A 27,755-nucleotide genomic window follows, 5' to 3' on the forward strand; every position below is an offset into this window, starting at 1 on the left:
GGGAAGGAGCAGTGTTCTGCAGCCCCAGGCTCCGCTGGAACTACAGTACTGACGGCTTATTTAGCGACAGCCTGTAGGATAAGCGTAAGGGGGAGGGGGGGCAGGCTCCCTGGGGGGGGAGGCTAGGGGGGGTGTGGGGCAGCATTACGTGAGGAAGGCGATATTTATGATCGGGGAGCCGGTGTGCAGAAACGCCAGAGATTTAGGGCGAGCCCCTCCGTGGACCCGCACCCTGGCGACGCCGATTCCGACTTCCTTGTCGTAATTACGTCATGGTTCTGCGTTCGTTTTTTTTTACCCCGTCCGCTTTGTTTGCGTGTCCTTGCAGTTCCTTTCGCTTCGTTGTGTTTGAACACAAACATGTTTTGCCTTGAGGGGAGAAGCGACTTCTTCTTTTTTTCTTTTTTTTTTTTAGATCGTCGAGTGCTCATGGGCGAGACTTGCGCAGCCTGTTAAAACCTTTCGGTTATCCGCCCCGCCTCCCTGGTCCACGTCGAACGCTCCTAACCTGGTACCCACGTACAGCGCTGCCGAGCGGCTGTTTCGGACCGGGTCGAGGGTTTGAAAGCGGACCGGGCCTCGAACGCGCGACGGCTGCGTCGGTCCGATCGTTTGCCGACGGCCTTTCTTCGCCCGCGCCGTCGAGGCCGGTTTGGGGCGGCCCCCGGGCTGCTCCAGGGCCGGCGGTTATGCGCGTCCCCCGACGGACGAGGGGTAGCTGAGGTCCAGCGGTAATCCAGTGCGGCCTCCGAGCGTCCGGCGGCGGCGGCCCCCCGCCTGGCCCGCCGCGCGGCCTCGTAGCGAAGCGGCGGCGCTCGCCGGCATGCCGGCGGAGGTCAAGCTGAGGTCAAGTGCGTGAGGTGGCGGCCTCACCGCCGTAGTTAGCGGTAACCTCGCCCCCCCACCCTTCTCTTTCCATGCTTAAAAAGGAGGAGCCTCAGCGGGTTTTGGGCCGTGTTGTGGAGTCCACACGTTGCCCTCATGCTGGCTTTTCGCCCGGTTTGTTCTCAGCCCACGTCTCGCCATTCCCGCCAGCGCCCTCTCCCGCCGAACGTCCGTGCCGCTGCGGTGGCCCTCGAGGCGTTTCCGCGGTAAACTGAAAGTGGCGCTTCGGGGTTCCCGGTCTCCGCGTGCTGTTCTTCAGGTCGAGGCAGTTACACTCCCACAGGCGCGGCTCACCCAGGAAGTGAACGCCTCGCAAAGTCAACGTGGCAGGGCCGTTTTTTACCTTCGGCACAGCATTACTGTGACCCCGGAACGCCATTTTATCACGCTTGCTGTTGGCAGTAAGCGGATGGCCCTGCTCCGCCCACTGTGCGAGGGGTTCCCTTCCTGGGTCAGTCGCACCATTGCAGGTGACTGACCCAGGAAGTGAATCCCTTGCAAAGTGGGCATAGCTGGGGAGTTTTTCCATACAGTACAGTATCATAGAGAACCCCATTTAATTATGCTTGCTGTTTGTAATAATCACTACCTGTGCATTGGTGGTCGTCTTAATTTGCTTTCCACTGCTTTTGGTGAGAATCTGAAAAAGTAAGAAGTACTTTTTCCAAGCCCACTCATCTGATGTAGATTTTAGTTCAGCTGATTGGGGAAAAGTTTTTTGAAGTTTGATTCAGTTCTGCAACATACATAAATAGATTTTTTTATTTTTTTTTTATTTGACTTTGTAAAATGCGTCATGTACATTTACGTTTTTGTAATTGAGTAGTTTTGTCACCCCATTTGTGGAGGTTGTGTTTATACGTTTTAAATGAGATATTTGTCCATTTTTGCTCTCATTCGTCTAAAACTCATTTTGCTAAACTGGATGCAAAGCTAAGCATTTACTGTTCGCCATAACCACTTATTTGGCAGATTACGTGAAAATAAATGTCCCCAATTAAATTTTTTCCATCAATGCATTCTGCTTTGCTCCAAATAGAAGAGAAAAGGTAGACTGTGAATAAGATACTGAACAGAATATTACATATTCTTCCCAAATTCATATTCATATTTGTATGATGGTATTATCTTGGCGTATGCAAATCGCTGAAAATAATTATTAGAGACAGAGGATACATTCGTAGATGAGACGCAGTAAGTACAATAATTGGGCCAAATCCTTTGCTTTAAAATGCATGTTTTGCTGATGCCATAGTATAGATCGGTACATGACGAGCTCGAGCTTGAATCGTTATGAATAAAGTTTCATAACCGATGCCAGTTTCCAGGGAAATGTCCGCCAGACCCCGCTCTCCCTGGAACCTCCCTCTTTACCCTCCTCCCTACTGATCAAGTGCGCCGCAATGGGTCCTACTCTACAGTCGGTCCATTCGCTAACTTTGGATGCGGACTGCTTTTTTCCGTTTATCGCTTTGTTTCTCTTCCCCCCGTTTAAACTCGGACCAGAACAGGCCCAGCCGCCTCGCATCACACCCGCGTTGTGATTGGCCACGCGGTGCTACCGCAACATGTCCCCCTTGTGAAAATTATTTTCATCTCAATTCATTTTCTTGATTATATTTTCTGGGTCAAATAAAGTATAAGTCGATAAATACCACTTCAGACACGCGTGTCTTTTCAGACACCGCTGTGTCAGCGGATTGGTGTAATCGTATAGTTTCTAGAGTGCGTAACCATGCAACCACCAGAGAAAGGATTGGGGCTTACAGCAAATTTAAGATACCCGTCAACCCCACAACTGGAAACAGTTACTCGAAAGATGAAGCTCTCGCCGAGACTCTAGGATACTGTACAAAATGACTTTTATAGTTTTCACAAAATACATTTAAAAAGCTCCATTTTAAATAAAATTAAATTGAAATATTTAAGAGACAGAAGAATAGGCTTCTTTCCAGCTTCAGGCCGATGCAGTGACGCAGGAATGGTTTTGTGGCTAAAAGTATTTCGCGGCACAGAGGACCACGCTGAAAGACGTGCACCGTTTCCTACCATAAATAAACGACTGCTGGATTAGCCCGCAGTTAAACATGCCCAAAGCCAATGTGAAACAATTCAAAGTGCCTGCAAATTTTCAACACAAGACTGAATATTATAAAGTTGTGAAATAAATTAAGTACAAAGGCTTTGGTCTGCTTTTACAATCAGCAATGGTTAATTCTGATATGTAGCTGTAAACAACTTCCAAACATTTTTGATTAAAACTCTGGCAAGCATTTTTTTTTTTTTTTAAATCTGCTATAGGAATTAAATATTTCTAATCGCACAAAATGATTCTGACCGTAAAACACAATATCTAAAAACAATGAATGTGTCCTTGACTAAAGGAAATGTATTATGATGCATGAAAATGTGTATAAAACACCTATAGAATATTCTGGGAAATATAAATGAACTTAACTTTATTATAGAAATCATTCTGGGAGATTTCTAGGGAAGACAAATACTTACATTTCGACATTATATCGAAGACACAATCTACTCTTTAGCTACCAAAGGTTTTTTTTCCACTTCCTTTTAAGCAGTTACCGCTTCCGACACACACTTTATCTGCCAACATACTTTGGGGGTGGGGCGCGTCCCCAGCAGATTAGGGGCCTTTACACACGGCTAGTGTCTCTTCTTCCTGGTCTGCATTGGAATGATACGAGCTTGCTTCATCATAATCCGCAATCTGTACAAAGACTGGTTGAAGGTCAAGATATAAGTTGATAAAAAGCTATTAATGGCAAAATCTCATAGGTTCTCCTTTTTTTTTCGAACAGATTCAAGACTCAACTCAGCTTGACAGTCCGTCCAAAGTTGTTCTTGTTTTCATCGTAACATACAAATGGCCATATACAAATACACCAAAAACGACTCGAGTCGGAAACTGAAAACGAAGATAAGTTTTGTTCCACTTAGGATATAACACCTGGCACTTTAACAGAACTTCATTTTTTTCATTTTATTATTTTTTCATCGTAGTCTTTGTGTGCCAAGAATTATAGCACAGGGCACAACAATCCCAGTACAAAAAAAGTCTCTTTGAGAGTCTCTTCCTTTTTTTCTTTCTTTCTTTCTTTTTTTTTTTGTTTTGTTTGTTTGTAAAATACTGCCGGACACCCAAATGTCAGTGTCAATAGTCACAAGGTGAAGTAGCTCTTCTCTTTACTGTAGTCTTGGCCAGTATTGAGACATGTCCGGTTCGCTGCCTGGAACTTGGACAGGGACAGATACTCCAGGGGAGATGAGACCTGTGGCAAAAAACAGGGAATATACTGTATGAGAGAAAAAAAACAACATGGCTTTTCACATAAGACACGTCGTAGTGTCGGTCAGGGATGAACACACCCACTATTGAAACATGAATATGTTTGAATGCCTATTGGCTGAAAAATGTTAATAATGACTTCCCACAGAATATGATTTTAAAATATATGTGTGATCATCTATTTTAATCTGTGGTGCCACAAGTTTCACGAATGAAAGATAAACACAGTGGGGTGAAGTAGTTGATTGGATGAATTATGGCGGTAGTCCATATATTAAGGTAAGGTGGCAGATGAAATTGATGGTTCTTTTTTAATTTTTTTTTAATTCATTTATCTTAAAATCACCAAGCAAGTATGAAGTGAGTTTTCTGCCTACCTGTTGAGGTGGTACCAGAAGCGGCCATTGATTGGCTGTTCATATGTGCCTGCATATGAGGGGGCGTGTACGTGTCGTAGCTCCGCCCGTTGACTGAAGGACTGGTGGGCAGCATGCAGGAATAGGAGGATGTCTGGCTGGGCACTGGGGGCTACAACAAAAGAACGTTCATTAGCCTCTGGAGCATGCGGCTGTTTGCCTTCCTGCCTGAACTGCCAGCCTATGAGCATCTGCACTGAGGTTAGAAGCTCTATAATGCACTACAAGAGCTCTGAGCATAAACAGCCAGCTCTTTCATGCTAATACAGACTATTGCCTGTGGGTAGGCTTGGTGACAGACACTCATTGTTATAATTATCGTTCGATTATAGCATGTTGTTATAATTTGAAAGGGTTTTCGGGGTATAAAATTCGCCCTGAGAAACCACACCAATCAGAGGACGTGAACCAGATTTGAACCCTTTTGTGACACATTTGCTTTTCTGGTCTGCGTAGTGAGGCCGGCGTGGTCTACTTACTTGCATAGGCAGGTTGTTGGCCATGGTGAAGCTCGGCATGGGTGGCAGGCCGCTGTATGTGTTTGTGAGGGCAGTGTCTGATCGACCCAACATGGACCCTGATGTGAAGGACACTGTGGAGAGAGGAGAACAGAAATACCTCAAATAATTCTCAGATACATTTAATCATCCATCCAGACTTTTTCTGTGAATGGTCAAATATATTTAACTGCAGTGTGAAAAATGTAGGCAATGGCTAACGACTGCCCACGTGACCGACTTGGAACTTTCACTGAAAATTAATAGTTCGGCAGTTTAATAGCTTCTTTTCATCTGAGTTCTAAGAATAAAAACATGCCATAGACAGTGTAAATGCTAGTCAGAATCAACTTGGAACGAGGTAGAAGCGTCTGATATAACAGGCCTACTTGAATCCACGTGGAACTGTGTACTTCAGTGTTTATTTTCGAATATTTGTTGTAATTGCGATGATTTTCCTGTGCGAGCGCAGTTGGCTCGCGGTGAGACCACGGTGCTCTTACCCGGCGTTGTAGGCTGCGGTATGGGCTGGTAAACACTGGTGCTAAAGCTGCTGCTTATGGGGATGTGGCTGGAGGAGTTACTGGCTTGCCTTCGCTGATTCCGCAGTTTCTCCTCTCTCCTCCACTTCGCTCTTCTGTTTGAAAACCACACCTTCAACCACAACGAAATTTGCGATGGTTAAATTGCCCAGTTGGGGACGTTTCTGAGTGGACCCTGACGCTTTCCAGTTGTGTGCATCATGTTAACTTACTGATTGGCATGAACTGACCTGTATTCTGGCTTCTGGAAGGTCTATTTTTGCTGCGAGTCTTTCCCTTGCGAAAACGTCTGGATAATGAGTTCTTTCAAATTCTGAAAAAAAAATTGGTAAAATTGTGAACGTCAACGGCATGTGTTGCTTGAAGTATAAACATTTTACTGACAGACATTATGGCGTTCCCTTTACTTTAAGGTATTTTGCCTTTGGCTACTGAAGCTATCATTTAAAATTAAAAACACTTTGTTGCTACACAGTAAAATGATAATTTGTAAATGAACTCTTACAGTGTATGTAGTCCCTATTGGGGTCGTGTACGCTCTCAGCGTTTAATTAAAATTGGACATTTTACCGTGTATGCAGCGCGAGTTCTGTTGTCCATACATAAAATAAGTGGTTTGACAGATGCATATGTAAATTATTTTGGCGCTGTAATGGACTGTAAAATCCGTAAAAGAAGCGCGGCCATTTACCTTTTTCTAAAGCTTCTATTTGCTCTTGAGTAAACGACGTGCGGTTCCTTTGCAACTTTCTTTTCAGCTGAAGCCTCATTTGGGTCTCGTCCGAGTCTTCCCCATTAGAACTGATGGAGTTCGTGTTTTCACCGCCCCCCTCCTGTTGTTGGCACCCATCTGGAAAACAAGAGAAGCGCGTCAAAAACGTCCACGAGCTCATTTTTTCGTTTCATGCCGACGCGTTTCTGCTGTTACAAATGCTGCTTACTGGCAATTTAGCAAAAACAAATTGTGTTGTCAGTGTTCTGTAAGACATCTATATTGTAATTGAGAGGGTCCACGCAAATCACACCGTTTTTTTCAGTTAACAGAACACCGTGCAAACTTGAGGAAATCCAATTACTCGGCTTTACGAGAAAAAATATATATTTATTTTGCATTCGCGATATGACCTTGTCGAACAGTATAATTCGGCGGAATCGTTAATATGAAGCAACAATACAAACATGCCCATTCCCCACACCTGCGCAAGGTTGGTATGAAAATGACTTCGTGGACTTCTGAATTTAGAATGACCATGACCTCTGATTTAGTGCAGCTGTTGCTGCTTGAAAGCGTTCTTTTAAATATATTTCTTGCATAGAATAGCAATGAGGCGGCCATAGCTGTAGGCTACTTGCATTTCCCAAGGTTTTATGTTGCCCTAAAGTCATCTGTACAAAGTAATTCTGTGTCCGGGAGACATAATTTTATTTTCACGATTGGTGTATTGTTTGTAATCCCAAAAATACTTTGCCTCCAGGTTGTGAAATATTGTGGGAAAATATTCTGCATAGCTAGGTGCCTGGTCTCGAGATCTTTTATCACCACTCAACAATGCCCGATGTGCTCAAAGGGTTAAGGCAAATGTGACAAAATGTGGTAGAAGCTTTTCAGGCCCTCTGAAATGTTTTAAAACTCAAACTTTCCCCCCTTTTAAATAGTGCAAGTATTCAATGGTGGTCACCATATGGGCGTTTGTAGACCCATTGAGGTGACCACCAACACTTGAATAGAAGGAGCTGCTTTTCACAATGACACAATGCCCGCAGAGTAAGGGAAACTATTAAACTCTCGGGCCAGGGAGGATTGGCAAACTTTCGTGGGCAGAATTTTGAGAACACAATCGGAGGAGGCAACAAAAGGATTCTCTCGAAGCGTGCAGTGCTCCGCATTGTAACGCGAGGATCCCAGTCAACAGACTTTTCAGAGCAGTATGTTAACCTTTATGCAGTACTATCATTAATCACTGTCCCCTGGGTCGGCCCGTTCAACGCCAGTTAGGATTTATACACTCTATAGGCAAAAAACACTCGGAACACCGTGAATGGGACACCTCTAGTCTCACTTGCTGATTGTTCAATAAAGGCGAATGGGAGAAGACTGCTACGATTTGGCTAGCTACGACCTGCCGCGTTGTTTAGGCATTTATGTAACACAGAATAGCTGAAACTGAAAATAAGCAACAAAGTCTCTTTCTGCGTCTGGTGGGGTGGAGAAGGCACCGAACTTATGCGCGTAATGTTGCATTTCAAGTTTATTTTTTCGCCAGGCGCTTCTTTTGTCTCTTACTTCTGTTGAAGTTGTTATCATTTTTCTGGCGATGGGGGCTACCAAGGGCAGTGAATCGAACAGGGCTATTTGTTTCTGTGGTTACATTCGTACAGTTTCAAGTTCATCAATGAACTCGTGTTTGGGGAATTGTTCATCACTCTGAGGCGACACGTTTTAGCATAACCATAACGACTGTTTCTGGTATGAAGTATTCCCATCCATCCTGAATTTTCTAACGAAATGTTTTTTATTTTTATTTTTAATTATTATTATTATTATTATTATTATTATTTTATTGTTCCTTAGTTTTAATCGACTATATTTCCCGAGTAATACAAATACGTGTTTTATATTTCTTTTGATTCTCTTTATACGGTTCAGCACAGTTTATATAGATTTGAAAGATCACGACGTTATTTTAGGTATATATTTACGAATAATTGTAAAGAGGATAAATTTAAAAAAGGATCGTCAGACAATTAAGTTATCTTCTTTTAAAGTCTCTTTCGTTTTGAAAGCCCCAAAAGAAAGCTTTTCAATAGACTGTGTCTGCGCTATACTTTTTCTAGGGCTAATCCGTAAAAAGCAGTGAATGTGTCTCCTATTATCCCACAGCCAGACCAACTGACGCGGCCTTTAGGATTTGTTTTCTTAAAAAAAGACGCTGGGAAATAAAATCATTCCTTAGCATCGCAGTGTCTTAATCAGTCAGGCGGAAAACAAGCAAAAAAAGATAGCGAACCAATTGCGGCACCTTTCAGCCATGGATGCCGGATCAAAACATTCTAGAGGCCGTTGAAAGAGAAAGTGTCTAAATCCTATAGACAGCTTTAGGCCCGTAGCCTATAAGAAAAAAAACTGCCACGCTGTGCCGTAAAACACTAAATCGCTGGAGAGTTTTTTTCTCCTCTTCTTCTCTGGATAGAGTTGTCTCATTTTGGCTCCTGTCACTCCCAGTGTAGCCATTATTTTATTCACTGTTGCGTGGCATTTATCAGATTGCGACCATATTTGTCCCCCTCTGAGACCTAACCTTGCCTTATGCTTTTGTACTAATAGATTCGTAAAGCCTCCTAAAACGCACTCCATTCAATGAACCAAAAAAAAAAAACGTTCAGTGGGGTATGATATGAATATATCCTTCCCTATTAATTTTTTAAAAGGCTAACTTTAGAAAGTAAAGACAAAAGCCTTAAAGGATTCATATATGTGTATGAGGATACAATGATAATGAATTGCCAATAAAAAATCCAAGTTAACCAGAACATGTTTCAGTCAATAACCCCATTAGTCAGATCTGTCAGATTCTGATGGAGCGAATTAAATTATAGGAGTAGATTACGCTAATTGCTCATTTCCTCCACTGATTTCAAAACACTACCAACAAGTTGGATTGTTACATGGTTAAAAATATTAGTATGATCTAGTCAGTAATAATAATAATAATAATAGTAGTAGTATTGGTATTGTCATTATTGTTATTATTATTATTTTATTATTATTATTATTATTATTTTAATTAATCTATTTACTTGCAGTAGAAGTAGTTAAAATTGGGCATAAACTGGTAGGCCTAGATTAAAATGCTATATGAAAAATCCAGTACAACTCAACGTTCGTTATGAAAATTGATTGAATTGTATTATTAATTACCAACCGTCCGTGCCATTAGAAGACATCCCATTTAACTCATGTAATGGACATTAGCTCGTTAACGGCACCAGGAGGGGTTACTTTATTAATTTACGTTGGAATTAATAAAATGAGAGCACCCTGTTTGAGGCTTGTGAGTGTGACACGGGGCTTTCAGTGACTAACCAGGGTTTCGAGCGACAAACCGGCCTCTAAAATTCTTAATAGCAATGTTACTGCGTACTTAAGAGTTCAAAGTGTCTCGTATAATTTTCTATTAATTAAAGCGGCTTAAAAGAGGTCAAATTCAGCGTAGCTATGTGGAGGCCTGTTAGGATATATTTATTTTGGAGGGCCTATACACTTAGCCTTCATCTTTATTTGGATTACGAGCAACAACGTATGAGCTGATCAACATTTAAAATAATTCATTAAATGAATCTAGCCATACTGTCTATTTTCGAGAGTTTGTAAGAACTTCGCCTACCCCTAGTTCGTCTTCTGTGCACGCACACAATAACGTTTTATTTTTTAAATTATTTTTTGTATTGTAATCACTTCATGTTGCGCAAGACTGACATCTGTGTCCCGTGATCTGGCGTCGCGCTGCTTTGCTTTCCCTTGATTGGTGTGTAAGGAAGACAATCTGAAGTAATTTGCGCTGAAAATCAATAAGCTCAGGACATACTATGAAATACTGCGAACAGATAGCCGTGCAGGTGGCTGCGCCTTTCCTATTGTTGGGATAAACTGTCCAGTGGGCTATTGAAAATTGAGATATTGAGCAGGAGCTATTCTCTATATCTTTGAAATGTCCATCTTATATTGTTTAATTTTCTTAAAACTGACGTGTCTAATTGGCAAGCGGTGCCATATCGTGTCCAGGGGTCTCCGGTGGAACATTTCTGCAGCTGTCTCCTCCAACTAGACGCTTATTCATGTCGCCTTAATGAGAAACAAAACGTTCTCTAATGAGCAATTACATAGCGACAGAATTGTTCCCATAACAAATTCTTGCGTGTGACAGAAACATCCTTTGTACAAATATCCCGTACACAGTTTCTGATTTTTTTTTTCTTCTTTCAGAGGTGGGGGTGGGAGAGTGAGGCCAAATGCGCATGGCTACATGTGCACCTCCACTATAAAGATGGACCCTAGTCACGCGCGGTCTCAAACTAGACAGCGGACATATTGCCATTCCTGATTAAAGCGCAGGGTATAGTAACTTCTCAATCGCTTGTCCGGAACAATGGTCAATTTTCCACTCCTCCTCAATTAATTAGGAATCTCAACAGCAATATCAGAGCATGAAAGCGTATTCATGGTAGAAAGTACGGCGCACTTAAATACAACGAAAGGAGCGCGTCCTGAATTCACAACGGTGTATTGCAAAGTGTTTTTAAAAAAAAACTATTTAATAAGGTGTTAAGTCTCTTATTATTATTATTATTATTATTATTAGTTGTTGTTGTACTACTACTAGTACAATAGTATAATAATTAATTATAATTCATTATATGTTCCTAAATAGACATTAAAAAAAACTATAATTGGGCTATGTTACATTCGATATCGCATGTTTTCTGTTTAATAATCGTGTTTGTATTGTAATAATGTGCCATATCACATCACTATTTTTCCTTCTGGTACTAAGTAGAAACAGCATAGTTTGCATTTCACAATAATAATAATAATATAATTATTCTTAATTATTATTATTATTATTCTTATTAATAATAATAATAATAATAATAATAATAATAATAATAATAATAATAATAATCAACATCTGATAATTCGATCATCTAATGCATTATCATATGAGAGAGCGAAAGATTTTTTTTACACATATTGTTAATGACCAGTAATCGGCATTACCTTGGTTTGGTTGGCCTGGCACCGAGGTGCCGGGGTACCAGCCCGGCCGGGTCCCCCAAGTCCCTGTCTGACCGTTCAGCATTCTCAGCTTGTCATACATGCCATCTGCACCCATCTGTTGCTTTTCGCTAGCCAGGTTGCGGAGGACTCTGTTTATCGACGACACCTTGAAAGACAAAACCAAAATGTTTCACATTAATCAAAACGCACTCTTCGTGTCGTGACTTCACGCTGGCACGCAATGCAATGCAGGCATGCTCATACATTATGGTCCCTCGCGCTATTATTGAGACAAACCGTTACAAATGAACTGGCAGTAAAAATCCGATCTTTTGGAACCTTAATTTGCGCAAATTTCTGTACTATTAGGTGGCTATTCTTTCTTTTATATTGTTTATATCAGACCCTACGTTTGGATTTGTTGGTTATTGGTGTCGGAGGACGATAAAATCAAATAAGGGAATGGAATAATTTTGATAATTAATAAAGGAGACTTACACTCGGTATGTTGTCGTTGGTACAGACCCCCTCTGATAGCAGCCGGTCTCTAATTTCCCAGGCGAAGATTGAAGGGCACTCCCTCTTGTACTGGGCAATTTTGCCGACCACTTCGGGTGTCGCTACTCTTGGTTTGCTACCCCCGATAGCTCTGGGTCTGATCGAACCAGTTTCATAGTATCTGCCCAGGATTTTACTCACGCACCCATTAGACACCTGGATAGAAAACAATAGACACAAATCACATACATTATTTAAGACTAATATGAAATATATAAGTATACTTCAAACAATGTTAAGCTTACGTTTTCATTGTCCAGCACTTGGACTTTTGCATCAGCATGGGTCTATAACACAAAAAATATACCTTAAATGGTACGAGAACTTATCGTGCACTTTCTGCAAATGCATCTTTTTCATTAGAGGTAGGAAAATGGGTAATGCCGTTACATTTTAATACAATGCACATCACTCCACGGAAATCTATAACCATAAATTAATTGTTGAAAAGTGCGATGTACCATCGTTAAAGATGAATTCACACAATTTTCATTAGATTGGATTGCAATTAACTGGCAGTGAAGGAAATGGTAAAAATAGAGTCTGATGGAATGTTTTCGTTGATTGTGCAAAGATATTTTGACAGCCAAAATGTTAAAGCCGCAATTATAAGCAGACAGGAGTATTAGTTAAGTGGAGACTACTAGTGGAAATCTACTAATACGTGTGTTACTTTTGATTGAGCTTGTTTTGTGTTGTTTCGAAAACATTCTTATGTAAAAAAATAAAATAAAAAATAAAATAAATAAGGATAATATTATATTTCGTCAGACTCAATAATACAGTCTCTTCACCTGCAGAATCCGGGAGATATCGCACGGTCGCGCGCCACTGTGAGCAAGCTCAACTATTTTCTGTCTCGTAGAATCCGGCAGTGGTCTGCCGTTGACAAACACTCCGCCAAGCTGATTCACACCACTGTGACCTGCGCAGAGACAGGAAGGTCGTTGTTTATTCCATACAGAACCAAACAACACTGTCAAAAAGCAATTTCACCTGCACATACACATCACAGGTATGACCGCTTAGCACGTAACTGTACACAATAATACACATGTGTAGTTAACTTGAACGGTTTCCCACAAAACCCAACATCAAGCATGAACAACAACGATAACACCAACAACTGAACAAACAAACAAACAAACAAACAAAAAAAAACACTGTAAATGCCATATCATTGTAAGTATTCCTCAAGAAAAACACGCTTGCAGCCGCATTCAAGTCGCTCATTAGGCAGTAATTTAACTCCAAATACAACAGCCTTAAAGTGTTCACATGCGGAATATCGATTAGGCAAAAAGCAATCTCAGACGATCGAGAGAAAGCGTCTAGATCCAACTCCATCGACACGACTGTGCATACCCCCGGCATCAAACCCAACGCTTTAAACCGAGGGGACTCGATATCATATTTCCATCTGGGTATTATATGCTAAAATATCGTATCATGTACACAGATTAGTGCACGTCCTTGATATTAACTCGGTTTCCATTCATTTTAAAGGCACGTATAAACTATTTAATCTAAGCGTGACGACAATATCCGGCGTAAGAAAGTCCAAAAGTCTACAATGAGGAAGCAAACCTGAAGCACAATCGCAAAGAATCCTCCCCGGAGTAGCTCTTGTTCTCTGCTCCCTTCCCTCTGCAGGCTCTCGTTAAATTGACTCCAAGAGCACGAGCTCCTTAGCAATAAATAAGCTCCAAATATAGAAGAGGGGGAAATATGATGAGCCTGGCTGACATTTGTCTTTAAAATAAAGCTAGCTGCACGTCAAGTTTGAGCTTAATTTCTGAAAATAGGCGGAAGTCGCCCCGGATCATGCATGGAAGGCTAATTGAAAAGATCAGTTGAAGCACTTGTGGCAGGCATGTCACTTTATGACACCGCTCTGCTTTTGAAAATCGCATCGTCACGACAAATAGTAGCATGATAAAAACGACCCTTTCTGTCTGCATTTGGATATCACTCAGACTAAATTGGACTCTACTCATTTACCCTTCAAGGGAAGCCTCGTTTTATGGTAGCCAGGGGCTGTGCGCAGTCACGACAATGGGGGCGCGCTTCGCCCTTAATATATTAAAACTGACATTCAGTTTTCTCTTGTTAGTATTAGTGTTAGTATTAAGCGCCAAACCTACAGCCATTATTTACACCGCTGTTGTGTATCTTCAGGTGTCCATGACTCGCTGTTTTCTGTTATGAAACAAATGCATAACCTCTGGAATTATATATATATATATATATATATATATATATATATAAACGCTAAACTAATAATAAATAATACGCATGCCATGTTTGAAGTACCAGATGCTTCTTGTGGTTTATATAATCTTATTTTTCTGGAAATGCTCAACGTTACAGTGACACATATGTTGTGTTATATGTAATAATCTTTTTCGTAGTCCACAATAGTGGACAGAAATGACGGGAAATCCATCAGCGTCTGCCCCCCCACCCCACCCCCCCCGTAATTCCGGAATTAGGTGGATTTAATTGTCTCTAGGGTTTAAACTGATGAGCACGGATAATATGTCGGAGATTTATGGGCCTGAAGCCTTCGTTCTTATGGTTCTCAAATAAATCCACTTGATCAATGAAACAGTCAGATAAGAATATAAAATCCAACTTTCACTCCAAAGGTGAAGTCTTAATCATTATGTAATTCCCCACGGTGAGTGGTGTCTATCTCGCCCGGCAATGATTATGCGCCTTGTATTCAATTGCTGAACTAATAGGAAAGCATATGGTGTCAATTTGGGTACTCCGTACCATATACACCCAGGAGCTATTAGCACAAAAGCCTGGAGAGTCAGGCGCGACCTTTAAACAAACTGAAGGCTTCACCCGTATGATATCTCGTCAGTAATTCGCACTAGAAATCACACACCAGTACATGGTGGCATTTCATTAACATCAATAGTGAGGAAATCGGTGACAAGGACATTACTTTGATTGGGCGCTGCAAAGCACGGGGGCTCGATTGTCATCAAATCCAACAGACTTAAAAGAAAACTCAAGAAATTGTGAATCACGAAAAAAAAAAGAAATCCCATTTTTTTCCATGTGCGTAAAAAGAAATAGATTCAAAGGTTCAATTATTTGAACACCCTTTGCCCTACTTATCTGACCTAGATTCAGGCGCATTGTTCGATCCGGAGCCTTTCACGTGTACATGCTTTGCATCTTCCGTCATCTCGTACATAATTTTGTTTAATTTGTGTTTCGCTTTGTCAAAATTAGAAGGTGGCAAATGGTCAAGACACTGCATTAGCATATTATTACATGTAACACAAATGTGTAATTAAGGCGAGAATCTGAGGAAATCGTTCCACACACCTTCGTTACAGATGTCATACACCTCTTGTCCAGCATTAAGAAAGAAAATATACGTATCTTTTATTATTATTCTCCCAACAGCGACATATTAAACAAACCATTTTTAAGTCACAATTTACAGTTGTATAAGTGAAGTAGAGCATTCTCCGTCACCAAGATGTATGCAAATTACGCATCTGTTCTAATGCATTGTCCGCTTTATTCGTCTAACAGGGCCTGACCTGTTTTTATAAAAGTACATACTTTGACTCCCATTCTGTGTGTGACTGAAATCTGCATAAAACATTATTTCGTATTCCTCTAGTCTCGTTCAATGTCCATTTCCGCAGTTACTCGAGTATGCGATTTGGCAGCCAATCCTAACATTAATTCAGACGGGTTCTGCAATTATTTAATATCAACTCAAGCAGAAACAAGAAATCTCTCTCCTCCACTCTCCCCGTCCTTCTCCCTCTCTCTCTCTCTCCCTGACTCCATCTGCATTTCATTGTTTTTAATGTTGGTGTGGGCAGAAAAAGCACCGTCAGTGCTGTACATTTAACTAAATGTTTTCTTAAAAATAACTGCTAAATAAGCCTACAGGAGCCTGTCAAATACAGAATAATAATCGGCAGCACTAGCCCCAAGCAGCTATAACATATGGTGGAAAAACGCAAAGATGAGTAATGACCTAGAAAATGTTTTATTATCGTAAGCCATATATTTACAGGTCGTACGATATATCGAGAGCGAATATTTATTGCAATGCGACCAGAGCTCCAGAGGTCAGTTAACTAAAATGCGATGCAACTCAGACAGCGGAAAAGCAGACATGTACTCACAACAAGCACATATAAATCTAGAAAATGGCCATAATTTTAAACTGGCCTAATTATGAACTCATTCGGAGCTTCCTCAGACTCTAGGGTTTAGTTTCTTAAATAGCTCTACATGTGCCCAAGTAACAATCGCTCTCGTAGGCTGTTTCTCGACCTGCTGCATGATATCAAGGCTGCCTCGGTCAGCTGAGCCTGCTTAAACGCTATTACATCTCAATGCATCCTGTAGTGCGGCTAAAATATTCGTGTATTTAGTATGAAGCGTATAACAAAAAAATCTTCACTTACTGTTCTGCATCATGGAGGCTACGTCAGATTCCCACGTGGTTCGGTTATAGTATTCTATTAGTCATAAAGAAACAATAATAACGGTCAGTGTTGACATGTTACAGTTTTCATCATATTACAGTTTTTCAAATAAATGTATATTCGTTCACCCTTCTGTCCCTAACCCTATAATAAAGGCAATTACGGCGAGTGATGTAATACATCAATAATCTATGTTGATTAAGAACTCATATTTCTTATTGGGTTGTTTGATCCAGGTGAGTTAGCACAACATTCTATTAATGTGTTTCATTTATTAAAACTTGCCTTGAGTTGACTGTCCGCTTTAAACAAATTAACGAGTCTCTCATGTGCCGCTCACTAGTTAATGTCTTCCTAGGACAAAGCAAAACAGTATATTAGTACATTTTATTTTACAATATTAATACGTGTACTAATTTATTATGATGGCTATGGGAGAGGTGGTAGTGAATTAATATATTCTGAAATGATTTTGACTCTAATTAAATTTTTATAATTTTGTTTACGTAATTTAAGTTGTTGGTTCGTTTTTGAAGTTGAGTCGATCTTAAGAAAACAACTCGGCAAATATTTTAATTGAGTGCACTTGCTTTCACTCTAGTGTTTACCGTTGTCATTAGTCGCTTGTGTCTAATTCTTGGGCCGCGGCTAATTTAAACTTTTTGCACGCCGTGTTTATAGTTGTGCTCCTGTAGATGTCTAAATGGCGAAATAAGTTTCCTTTTAGTCTTCGAGTTGTTTTTTTCCCTCCCCCTCGTTCTAAACATCGCAATTGTATTTACTCCTTGCGTCCTCTTTAGATCCTCTCGTTTAGACTGTACTGTGACACACGCTGCCTCCCTCGCCTCACTGCTCTGAAAAGTAAGATCGGGAGGGGGTGAAGGCTATGCAACAAAGGCCGCCGAATTTAAACAATGGCTTCCTTTCTGCCGCTGTACCAAAACCCAGAGAGTAAGACTCCGCTTCCCTAACTAGCCACGCAGCTTCCAACTAAACGTACCAACAACTCTCTAGAATACAAAGAGATGAAGTCTGAAGGGACACAACCCCCCCAGAACCACACACGCACTCCCCCCGCCAGTGTTCACTGGTGTCTGCCATGACCCGATGCCCGTACCCCAATGCTTTTTTGTTTGTCTCGTTTTGGGAAATAGAAAAGTAATTTCTTGTTATAAATATCTGGAGGTAATTGTGTTACTGGTGCGGGTTGTTAGGGGTTGTAAAACGATACAACAGCGCAGTAGGGCGCTCAATTGCGAAAAGACAATTGCAGTAAAGAGCCCATTCAACTGATTTTGCTTTAAAAAAAAGAAGGGAGGCCCGTGAAGAAAAAGCCGGAGCTGTAATTTGTTCCCTCAGCGCGAGAAACTTGCAGAGTGTGTGTGCTTGCGTGTGTATGTGCCCATCGGTGCGTCTACAAATAAACACAGGCTAAACACACGCTTACGTGCCAAATCGAATTTACGCATAGAACAAATAGCTAAAAAATCTAAAACTCTCCATATTTTCTGTTGTGAATCCTGTGGTCTTGTACTCAATAACACATGTTCAGGGACTCAATTAACCCTGATCACAGACGAGTGAAGCTTGCGAAACCTAGGCCACATTTACATGAACGTTTGTTATGATGGAAGCGCTCTAACCACAGAAAGTGTAATCCAAACGCGAAGAGTAGAGCAACAACGTATCATGAAAATGCGGCCAGTCTTCTTGTATGACTTCTTAGCAGAAATGCAGATTCCATTACATGCCAATCGGCAATTGGTTATTTGGTTTCAACTCCAAATTAATTGAGAAATATAAACAAGGGCCCGTTACAGTTTTTTTCTGATATTCTCCGTTGCTCAGAGGCCAGAATCACCCTAACAATGTTCATACTTTGTTTTAGTTATAGTTTAGCCATTTCTGGACCCCAAAACATCGCCCATAAGTAATGTGTACAGTTGCCGGGTCGGAGCCTGCGTTTGTGATGGACATTTTGGGTATGCACCCGACGACTTTGAAATTGCAGTTTGAAAATCAATTGTCGATTTGAAATTGAAAATACTTTCCTTATTTTACAAGCTTATGTCCGCGTTAATCTGCATTTGTTCTTCTTTCTAATCCGCAATTACAATCGACTTAATTAAACAAGGTTATTCAGGCCTGTGTATCCCGCGTTTGCTACATTCAGATGCAAAAATAACATCTGTATCTAAACAATAGCCTGGTAGGATGTTGTGAACACAATTACATTTATATTCGTTAAGCATCTTTGTTTTTTTTCTTTACTTTTTTGCCATGTTTATTCAGAAATTCTTTAAATGTTTTGTCTCACACTGCGACAAATATATTAGTAAAGGTTTAATCCACCGAATAAGTAATTGCCACATATTTTTTATTTTATATTTTTTGATTTTGTTACTGTATTTACAGAAACAATAACACGCACACACAAAAACACCCATGCATAATCTTAGGAGTACTGCATATAGCCAAACGTCTATGCAATCCTATATGTTTTCTATTACAATGAATAAAATACTTAACAGTTTACATGTAAAATACTGTTTCAGATTTAAATAAAGATTTGTGAAGTATTTGCTTCTGTACATACTGGCAAAACTATTTTATACTTTAAATAAAAATATGATTCTATTTTTTCATAATTGTGCATTTTCTATTAATAGAGTTAGCGTACATTAGTTATTGAACTTATTAAAATGGTAAATGGACTGCATTTATATAGCGCTTTTATCCAAAGCGCTTATTAGAATGATCACATTTACCATCACAGGAAATATATTGCGGTACGGAAGAGAGAATACATCAAATAAGCCTATATTAATCAATCAATAGCCTATTATTGTAAGAAACCTTCAGGGTATCAATTTTAGCAGGTTTGTTGTTTAATAGGCTAAATACGTTCCCTGAAATCAAAATTTGAGAACTATTATTTACGTCATAAAATGGGATTGAAAAATACCAAGTTCATCGTATTGCGAAAGTGCTCGGTTGAATCGTTTGCCTGTATGATTCAACCTGACACCCTTCCGCATCGGGTCATTGCCTCTCCATACTTGGTACTGATCACTGTCTTGGCCTAATGTGACTTTTTACTCTTTCCTGTCATAAATAAACATTAAGCTATCAGTAAACACCAACAAATGCACGCGATAGAAGCATATAAATAAGCGCGGAAGCCAGCGTGGAAGAGCTTGGAACTGCACACCGTAACTCCATCAGGGAGTCGGCAAACTCCAACCTACAGCTAATTCACTCATCCTCCGTCGATCCCACTTACTGTATAATGCTTTTCAGAAGTTGGCTTTCATCGTTTCATTTCGCTGTATTGCATCACACACTAGAGTGTCTTTTATAATGCTATTAAGCATACTGCACTCATTGTTTTCTTTAAAATAACAGCATGGCTACTTTTGTGTGAATAGAAGCAAATTTGTAGTTATTTTTACTCGGATAGCTGGACTGTCTCAAAGGCGAAAACAAACTTCCAGAGCGTTTCCGAACTCACCTTTCTGTGGCATCTTGCGCCGCTGTCCAAAGCCCCAGTCGATAGTTTTCAGCGCAACACAAATGCAGTAGATTCGCTCGCAAGAGTTTGAAGTAAAATAGTTTTTTTTCCCAGTGATCTTGAGTAGAACTGGAAGTCCCTGCGAAGGAGACAGAGATTGACAATGAAGTGGGATGTCAGGGCTGCGGGGAGGCTGAAAATGTGCGCTCGTGTGTGTGGCTGAGTGAGAGAGAGAGAGAGAGAGAGAGCGCGCGAGAGAGAGAGAAGTAAAGAAAGGGAGCACACCTATGCTGATTGGTGATGGTACAAGTGTATTAATGTATGTGTTCCCGGTCTGTGCCTCGCCTCCACTGCTCTTCACTGGCCCATTAGCAGAGCCTGACCTCTGTCATCATCTTCCAGCAAAACACTTCCTCCTGCGCCTCTGCCAGAGCGGGAAACGAGGCTGAGCCAGAGCTCTCTTTTCAAACCCGCTAATCACTCCACACATGCAAATGCACTTCTCTCGCGCACACACTAAATATTGCCTTATGCAAAGCAATTGGATTGCCTCAGCGCTGCCTATTGGACGGCTAGGCCTTTCTCACTGGCTCAATTGGCTCGGTTGTGGGAACGCAGAAACGCTTCACTGCTAAAACTGGAGTTACGCGTGGAAAGGGGGAGAACACGTTGTATACCAAACTCGGGCAGCAACCGTGAGCTACGTTTACAGTTTAAATCTTTACCGCTGTGTAATCCTTGCGAGTTTGGAATGTGTTTTCTATGGGAAAATATTTACAGTATTGTCTTCTTTTGTTATATAGAATATTATTTTGTAAATAGCTGTAGTGTGAAACGGGACTTTTCTTAGTTTTCTGCGTTGCAGCATTATTTACTTTTTTAGTTCTTTTAACTTGAGCATTTGTGTGTTTCGTGTCTCTGTTGAGTTTGCCAGTGTAAATAGTTTCAGTTGGTGCTATTATCTAGACCTCTTGTGTGGGGAGATCTGTAAAGTGGAGGCAAAAGAAAAGCAGGCCATTCAAAGGTGTCGATAAAAACTATATTTACTCTGTGTATTAAGTGCACGTGTTAATAGCCTTTAAGTGTACTTACTAAAACAATCACAGCTTTCCCCACGCGCCTTTGTTTATTTTGTGTCAGATATCATGCATAAAGAGCGGGTTCACCATTTCGACGGAGCAGTTTTGCTGTAGAGGCGACCCCGCCTAATCCGCGGTTTCCAGTTGAAAGCATGCTCGCTTAATTTTAATTGATAATTTCGAAGAAGTTGCCGGCGTCACTGCCGAGGCTGCCGGAAAACAGCGCGGAAAGTAAGCGGACGACTTCGTAACCATGACCACACACCAGAACTACATTTGTTGAATGCCTAACCATTAACGCACACCTCAGTACACACCAAAGCAACCCCTCAGCGCCTGCATTTGAAGTTACACTTGGAACACCAGTTTCAGCTCAGGGTGTTCCAGTCATTTATTTGAGTGGAGCAGAGTGGGTCGGCGGAACGTGAAACGCGGGGGAAAAGAGTAGCAAAGGGGGGCCAAAAGGGGAAACAGTATCGGAACGCGCGAAGCATGCAACGAAGCCGTGGGTGCATACACTTGACTTCTCTTGACATGTGAAAAGTGCTAAAAGTCAGAGCTCATCAATAAACTATCTTGGAAGTGAATAAGAGTCCTGACAACCATTTCATTCCTAACTAAAGTACAATGAGGAGACAAACGACACTGCCAAAGAGTTTGCATCTGAGTGAAAGGCCGCCGGATAATGGGAGCCGGATAATGAGCTGCCTCGACCGTCATGCACTGTCATTTTGAGTCCTGCCGAGAAGCTGCCACTTCGTCTAATATTCTGAAATAACTCTTTATATAGCCTATATAAAACAACTATGTAAGCACACACCGCCGCATATCCCAATGCCAATTTTCCCTGAAACTGACAGTTTATAATTCGCTGTGCCCCACTGTTCTGTTGGTTAACCACGGTTTTCCTGAAGTGGCCGAAATAAATAAGCGTGGATTTATTTTTCGCCCTCGCGCCAATCTTTATGGGCAAATAGTCTGTTACACAACTGCATGCAGTTATTTTCGCGGAAGGGCACTGCATCGAATGCAGCCAAAGTAATAACCTATTAGGTTGTTTTTTTAACGAATGTATGGTTTTTTATGTAATGCAGTTAAAATTTATGCTTTTGTGTTATTTAACGTGTTGTTATGTATTGGAAGATTAGCTAAGTTACTTATTAAACGTGAAGTAGATACATTAAGTAGCATAGTAATCTGATGTGCTATAATTACCGGAACTCTGTAATATGCATAACATTTTATTAAATAAATTGATCGTTGTGTTAGCTGAATTCGCCGAATGGGATTAAATGCATATTTTCCAGGAAGCACTTTCTCATAATGACGGTAAATGCGTGTATCCACCGGCAGGCAGTTTTCGCTGTGACGTTGACACTACAGCCTTGCATCTAATTAACAGTTACCCTCAAAGTTGGACACATTTTAATTACAGACCTCGTTCCTCGTTCTTCACTTCATTGAAGACGGAGATCCCATGTGAAAATGAAACAATAGCTCCAATAAATTATAAATTTATTTGGAAGTTGTAAATCCGTCGTTTTCTTCTTTTCTTTAAGATGAAGAAAGGTCTTGTTTTTTAAATTATATTTTACACAGGCATTGCTGTCCAAATAGTCTCAACATAACCTCTATTAGCTTGATTGAAGAGGAACATAGAAATAAGCGTAAAAATTTAAACAAAACTTGTACTTGAGTCCATTTAAGGGGAACACTTGGACAACATCTTCAGGGTGCGATTGCGGTTTTATAGACTATCAATTAGCCCAATTCGGATTAGCAGCAACTAATGCTGGGACTTGAAAACAAACGCTAATCTTGTCGCTATTTTTCCTTCGGGCAAAGTGGTCTTTGTGCCCCCTCAAAAAAGTTTTAAACAAAAAAAAAAAAAAAATCATAAGGGGAGGGAACTGGTGCTGAATACGACTGACGTCATGCTTGGAGAGAGAAAGGTCTATTAGAAAACATCAACAAAAGAGACTGGCTGCGTTGGCTGCCGTTGATTTATCAGGCTTTGAGGGGAAGGGGGACTCGGGAGCCAATGAGAGTACAGGCAGAGCTTTATCATCTCAATAATTCTCTAATTGTAGGGCGGGCGGGTGAGTCTTAAATGGAGAGGGGTAAATGGGGGAGGGGGTGTCCTCAAGCGATTAAATTTCTTTTTGCCTTACCGGTGTCTGAAGTTGTTTACAGGCTTATAAATGTATTTATAACTGATTAGATGTTTCATTTCAGACGCGTAAGTGTTTAAAATGAAACACGAAAGTAAGAAAATGACCAGGAAAACGTGCCTGTGTCCAAACTGGTTTTACTTAGGTTTACGGGGACGTTTTAATGCACAAAACGGTTTAAATGGTTATCATTCCAAATAATATTATTTGTAAGTTTTATGCAGATGTCATGATATTTGTTTCATTATCAGACGTTACACGCATGACATTTTAGCTGTTCAGTTGCAATGTATAAAATATTATTTTCCTTTGCTGGAGACATAGGCCTATGTGTGTAGGTTATTCTACAGTGTCATATAACTTGTAGCTTACGTTCTAGAGAGTAATTGACAAACTGACAAACTAGGCTATATAAATCCTTTACTGAAAATTACACATAGTTAAGTTGTGTGTATTTATTTATTTTATTTATGACATCATACCTACATATTTCATTTAAACAGGGTGCATGTGTTTTTGAAGTAGTTTTTCTAAATCAGGTTGCTCCAGAAAATCGGACTACATTTTTTAACTGATCGCTGGAACTTGTGACGCTCGATGTTACTGTTTTATGGGCATTTCTTCTCCAATGCTTTCTTCGTTTTGTACAAATAAACAATAAACCGTGTTTTCCGTATTCCACAAACTACGTTCGATATAGTCATACATGGTACGTACAACAAACTGCATTTGGGCTGTAGGCCTAGCTTGACACTGTAGCCTGCCACCTGTGACAACATTTGTGACCATAATGAATCGTAAGGCTACTGTGTGACTTGGACAAGTACCAGTAACTGCTGAGTGTCTTTCGTTGTTTTGGAATTGTGTAGACAGGTTTGAGGACATATTATATGTTTAAAACATGCGTTTTTCAGAGTGTTAAATCTGTTAGCATCATCAAACGGTGGGGTTTCGCTGTGACATTTATTCGGTCTGTTTGCATTAACATATGTGTTCAAAAGCATCCTTTTCATCTACAGAACATGCGTTAAAGTACTACTGACTGGCCCGCGGTAAAATCTCAAGAAATGCAGTGTAGACGTGTTGCTCTGTAACTGTGCTCGTGCCTACGGGGTAGGCTATTCTATGTCTATTTAAGTATTAGGCCAGTGCCGCGGTTCTCCACACGTGCAGGTATAACAATAACCCTTTCCCGTCTAAAACCGTAATATGCGGCATTTGTTTATCGTGGTTTACATTTCCAAACCAATCAAAAGTCAAAGTTGCTCGAATGGAAATCAAGCCAACACCAAGTAGAGCTTAAGGGGACGACCATCTATACGTATCCTCCGAATCTGTTTATGCCACTGAAACGTTGCAATGCATGTTCATTTTTTTCTAGACAACGGAAAGGAGATCAATATTTCCTGAATCACGAGTAGGCTATTGATTCTGGCAAACAAATAGCTGTTAGTTCATCAAGGCAGTTGATCCGTTTTGTTTGATAGTACATGTGCAATGTTAGCTTGTTAGTGGATTTAGCATGTAAACTGTAGTTTTTTAAAATTAACTATTCATGATTAATCATTTACTTTTACGAACTTAAAGTGCATTTTATATCAATTAATGCGTATACTATCTTGCCTAGGTGCTCATTAACATGTTTTAAACGTTAGAAGGAATACTTAATATGCATTAAGTAAAAGCGCACACTTTAAATAACGTTCTATGATTTTTATCCTTTTTGTATTTATTTATTCACCCAGCCTAAAACTGCTTGATTGACATCTGGCAGTGAAAGTCTTGTACTTAAAAATGGCAAATGTGGAACATGCTTATTTCATGGTAGCCTTATCCCGGCCAAAAGACTGTCTGCTTCGAATTAATCGTGTCACAGCTTTTTCCTGGAGCGACAGCTGCATAAACACAATCTACAATAAATATATCTAATTAGGGAGGTGGATCTCCAAGCAGGGTGCTCGATTTATTGCCGAGTTATATTGTTCACCCACTGGTGTCACATTGCGCCTACTTTTCTCTTTTCATATATATATATATATATATATATATATATATATATATATATGTATATATTCTAATACGGTGATTAGACCGTGATTAGAAAGGAACTCTTAAATAAAGATATATATGTAGGCTATATATTATGATACAATTGCAGCATGTTCTACTAATAATGCTGAATGACGAAAACGTATTTGTTATGTTTTATTGTTATTTTCAAACCTATATTTGCAAAAGCAAGACATTCCGTTTGATTTAATTTAAACCGATTAATTTTGGCAGCGATTTCATGAGTAACGTAAGGCAGATCTATCCCATACTATCTATCCCAGTGGCGTGTTAAAACTTCAGACGTTTGCTTCCGTGATACAGAGTGACACAGTTACATGTTCTGATGTATCAGTACTCTCAAAATGTATTAAAGCGCAGTCATAGCATCTCAGACCTGGCCAACAGTGTGGCGCGACAAAGATTTATTTACTGCCAGGGTAATGTTCAGTGTTGAAATCGTTATCAGCACACTACTCGTATTATCTGATGAACACTTCTGGCAGGTCTAAAGTTTTCAAACAGTCTTACGGGCGCGAGATCAACAGACTGATTTTCTCATTACGTCCCATATCTCTAGCACGCATTATATTACATTGTGTTACATTACAATCGTTCAGCAGTCGCTATTCAGAACAGTTTACAGAAGTGGAGAGCAACAGGGTTACTGCCAGGAATACAATATCGCGATATCACCAATTTGTAGTCCACTTAAGCATCAACACGCTTAAAAGCAGCCTTGCAGAAAAAGCAAACACGATACTAGCAGTCGAACGAGCGTAACTTTCCCAAACTAGTATTCCTCTAAAATGCATGACCCTTCCTCATTTAAACCGCGGAACCAACAAAAGCGATTTCAAAAACTACGGTGGTAGAATATAGGACCATGTAATAGGTATGCAACAGAGAGAAAAATGTGGAATTAAACCATACCTGTCGGCTTCGTGTAGACCTCTGACCGTTGCTCTGGTGATTCCAGGACTTGTTCTCCTTGTAAAAAAAATAAATAAACAACGTGAGAACAAATCTTCATGAGGTTTAGTGTCCAGCTTGTTCACATTGGGATCTGCCACAGAGTTTAAATGTCAATGAGAATAAAAAGACGTTGTCTGGCGTACTACTAACTTTCCCTTAATATCAACCTCAACTTGGCAGTGATTGGCTAGAGCGACAGCACGACGTCACCTTGGACAGCTCTTGTCCTCTCTAACGGGGAAGTTGTATGTTGTAGCCTACACATGCATACTCACATTTCTAAATGAATAGGCCTACTTTCGCACATGCTAACGCACACAGCGAAGTTGTATGGCTGTGAAGTAACACAATATGCTCTGTAACTAGACTACGTGCATAATAATTGATTCAAATGTTAATTGATTTAAATTTTCAAATCAAAATTTAATGATCAATGATAATGAGGTGATTCATCTTTCCTTGTTACTAAATATGCTAAAACTATTACTACGGGATAAAATAAGTACGATCTGTGCACCTTCTAGCAGCTAATTACCCACTTGCCTAAAACAGGACTTGGAACAATATTATTATTTACCCGGTGGTCCTTTTATGGTATCCTGTAAACGCTGCTGTTTTATTTCAGATACCCATAATTCCAACCGTTCCTCTCCGTGGCAGTCAGTAAAGCAAACATCAGTCACCAGTTCGCTCATTGAATGGGCTCTGTCATTTAGAAAATCTAATTTCTCATTTAGTGTGGATACATGAGCTAACGCGGTGACTGGATTCAAAAAGTGTGGAGAGGGAGAAATCCCATATCAATATTCCTGCCCATTAAACTAGAGGTTCGTCCACATCTCCAGTAAATGTACCTGCACGCAGAAAATAGTATGCTCTGCGAACGGGCCAACACCTGGCTCTGGAATTTCTACTCGTCTTCTCATTTAACCTGCTGGGGGACCGAATGTTCAGTTAAACTTTCTGAACTTTAGGAGTGCAGGCTAGGTGACGTGTGACGTGTTTCATTATGTTCATAGAAAGAAGACAAAGCAATGCAACATTGTTCATGAATAGGCTTTAATCTTTTATGCTCAGTTTTTTCTGCGTTATTTTATACATTAGGCTATCATTATTAATATGATTAAGTGTTAGTGGACGGGTGGATGCATACACGTCTGACTGCACCTGCTGTTTTTTTATTAGGCCTTCGTATTATTAAATTTGCTAGACGTGTTTTTTTTTATTTACACATTATTGTCAATGTTAATAATTTAGTAGGAGAGTGCTCGCGGCTCATTATGTCCCTCTGCATGCGCATAGTATGTGGCTGTAAGTTATACAGGTTGAAACTTCTCTTGTGAAATCATACCGCGCTGTTCTCTTTACAGCCATAAATTTACCACATATTCCTAAAGTAATTTTAGGTCATTGGTTATATCCAGTATTTTAAAACGTTATTGGCTTGTGTCGGGCTTTCTCCAACAAAATTACAAATTGTGTTTTGCACACTCAACTCATACAGGCTTTTATAG

The 27,755-nt window shown here is 40.3% G+C and overlaps 1 protein-coding gene across 12 annotated transcripts; it reads right to left on the reverse strand.

The window, feature by feature from the left end:
• Positions 1-3,327: 3,327 nt before the first annotated feature.
• Positions 3,328-26,399, reverse strand: pax6b (paired box 6b). Of its 12 annotated transcripts, XM_064312778.1 has the most exons (15): positions 19,968-20,215; positions 16,742-16,810; positions 16,436-16,489; positions 15,330-15,353; positions 14,129-14,183; positions 12,779-12,909; positions 12,230-12,271; positions 11,925-12,140; positions 11,427-11,592; positions 6,342-6,500; positions 5,881-5,963; positions 5,612-5,762; positions 5,091-5,203; positions 4,573-4,723; positions 3,328-4,178 (listed from the first exon to the last, which is right to left on the reverse strand). In XM_064312778.1, the coding sequence occupies exons 4-15, from the start codon at positions 15,345-15,347 to the stop codon at positions 4,093-4,095; spliced, it is 1,371 nt and encodes a 456-aa protein (XP_064168848.1). In that variant the 5' UTR covers positions 15,348-15,353; positions 16,436-16,489; positions 16,742-16,810; positions 19,968-20,215; the 3' UTR covers positions 3,328-4,092. The 12 variants fall into 12 exon arrangements, with proteins under 12 accessions (XP_064168848.1, XP_064168847.1, XP_064168845.1 ...); XM_064312777.1 differs by lacking the exons at positions 14,129-14,183; positions 16,742-16,810 and adding an exon at positions 26,200-26,399 and having other exon boundaries at positions 19,968-20,106; XM_064312775.1 differs by lacking the exons at positions 14,129-14,183; positions 16,742-16,810 and adding an exon at positions 22,484-22,900 and having other exon boundaries at positions 19,968-20,106.
• Between the last annotated feature and the right edge of the window lie 1,356 nt (positions 26,400-27,755).

This window comes from Anguilla rostrata, chromosome 16, assembly GCF_018555375.3.
Source record: "Anguilla rostrata isolate EN2019 chromosome 16, ASM1855537v3, whole genome shotgun sequence".
NCBI lineage: Eukaryota > Metazoa > Chordata > Actinopteri > Anguilliformes > Anguillidae > Anguilla > Anguilla rostrata.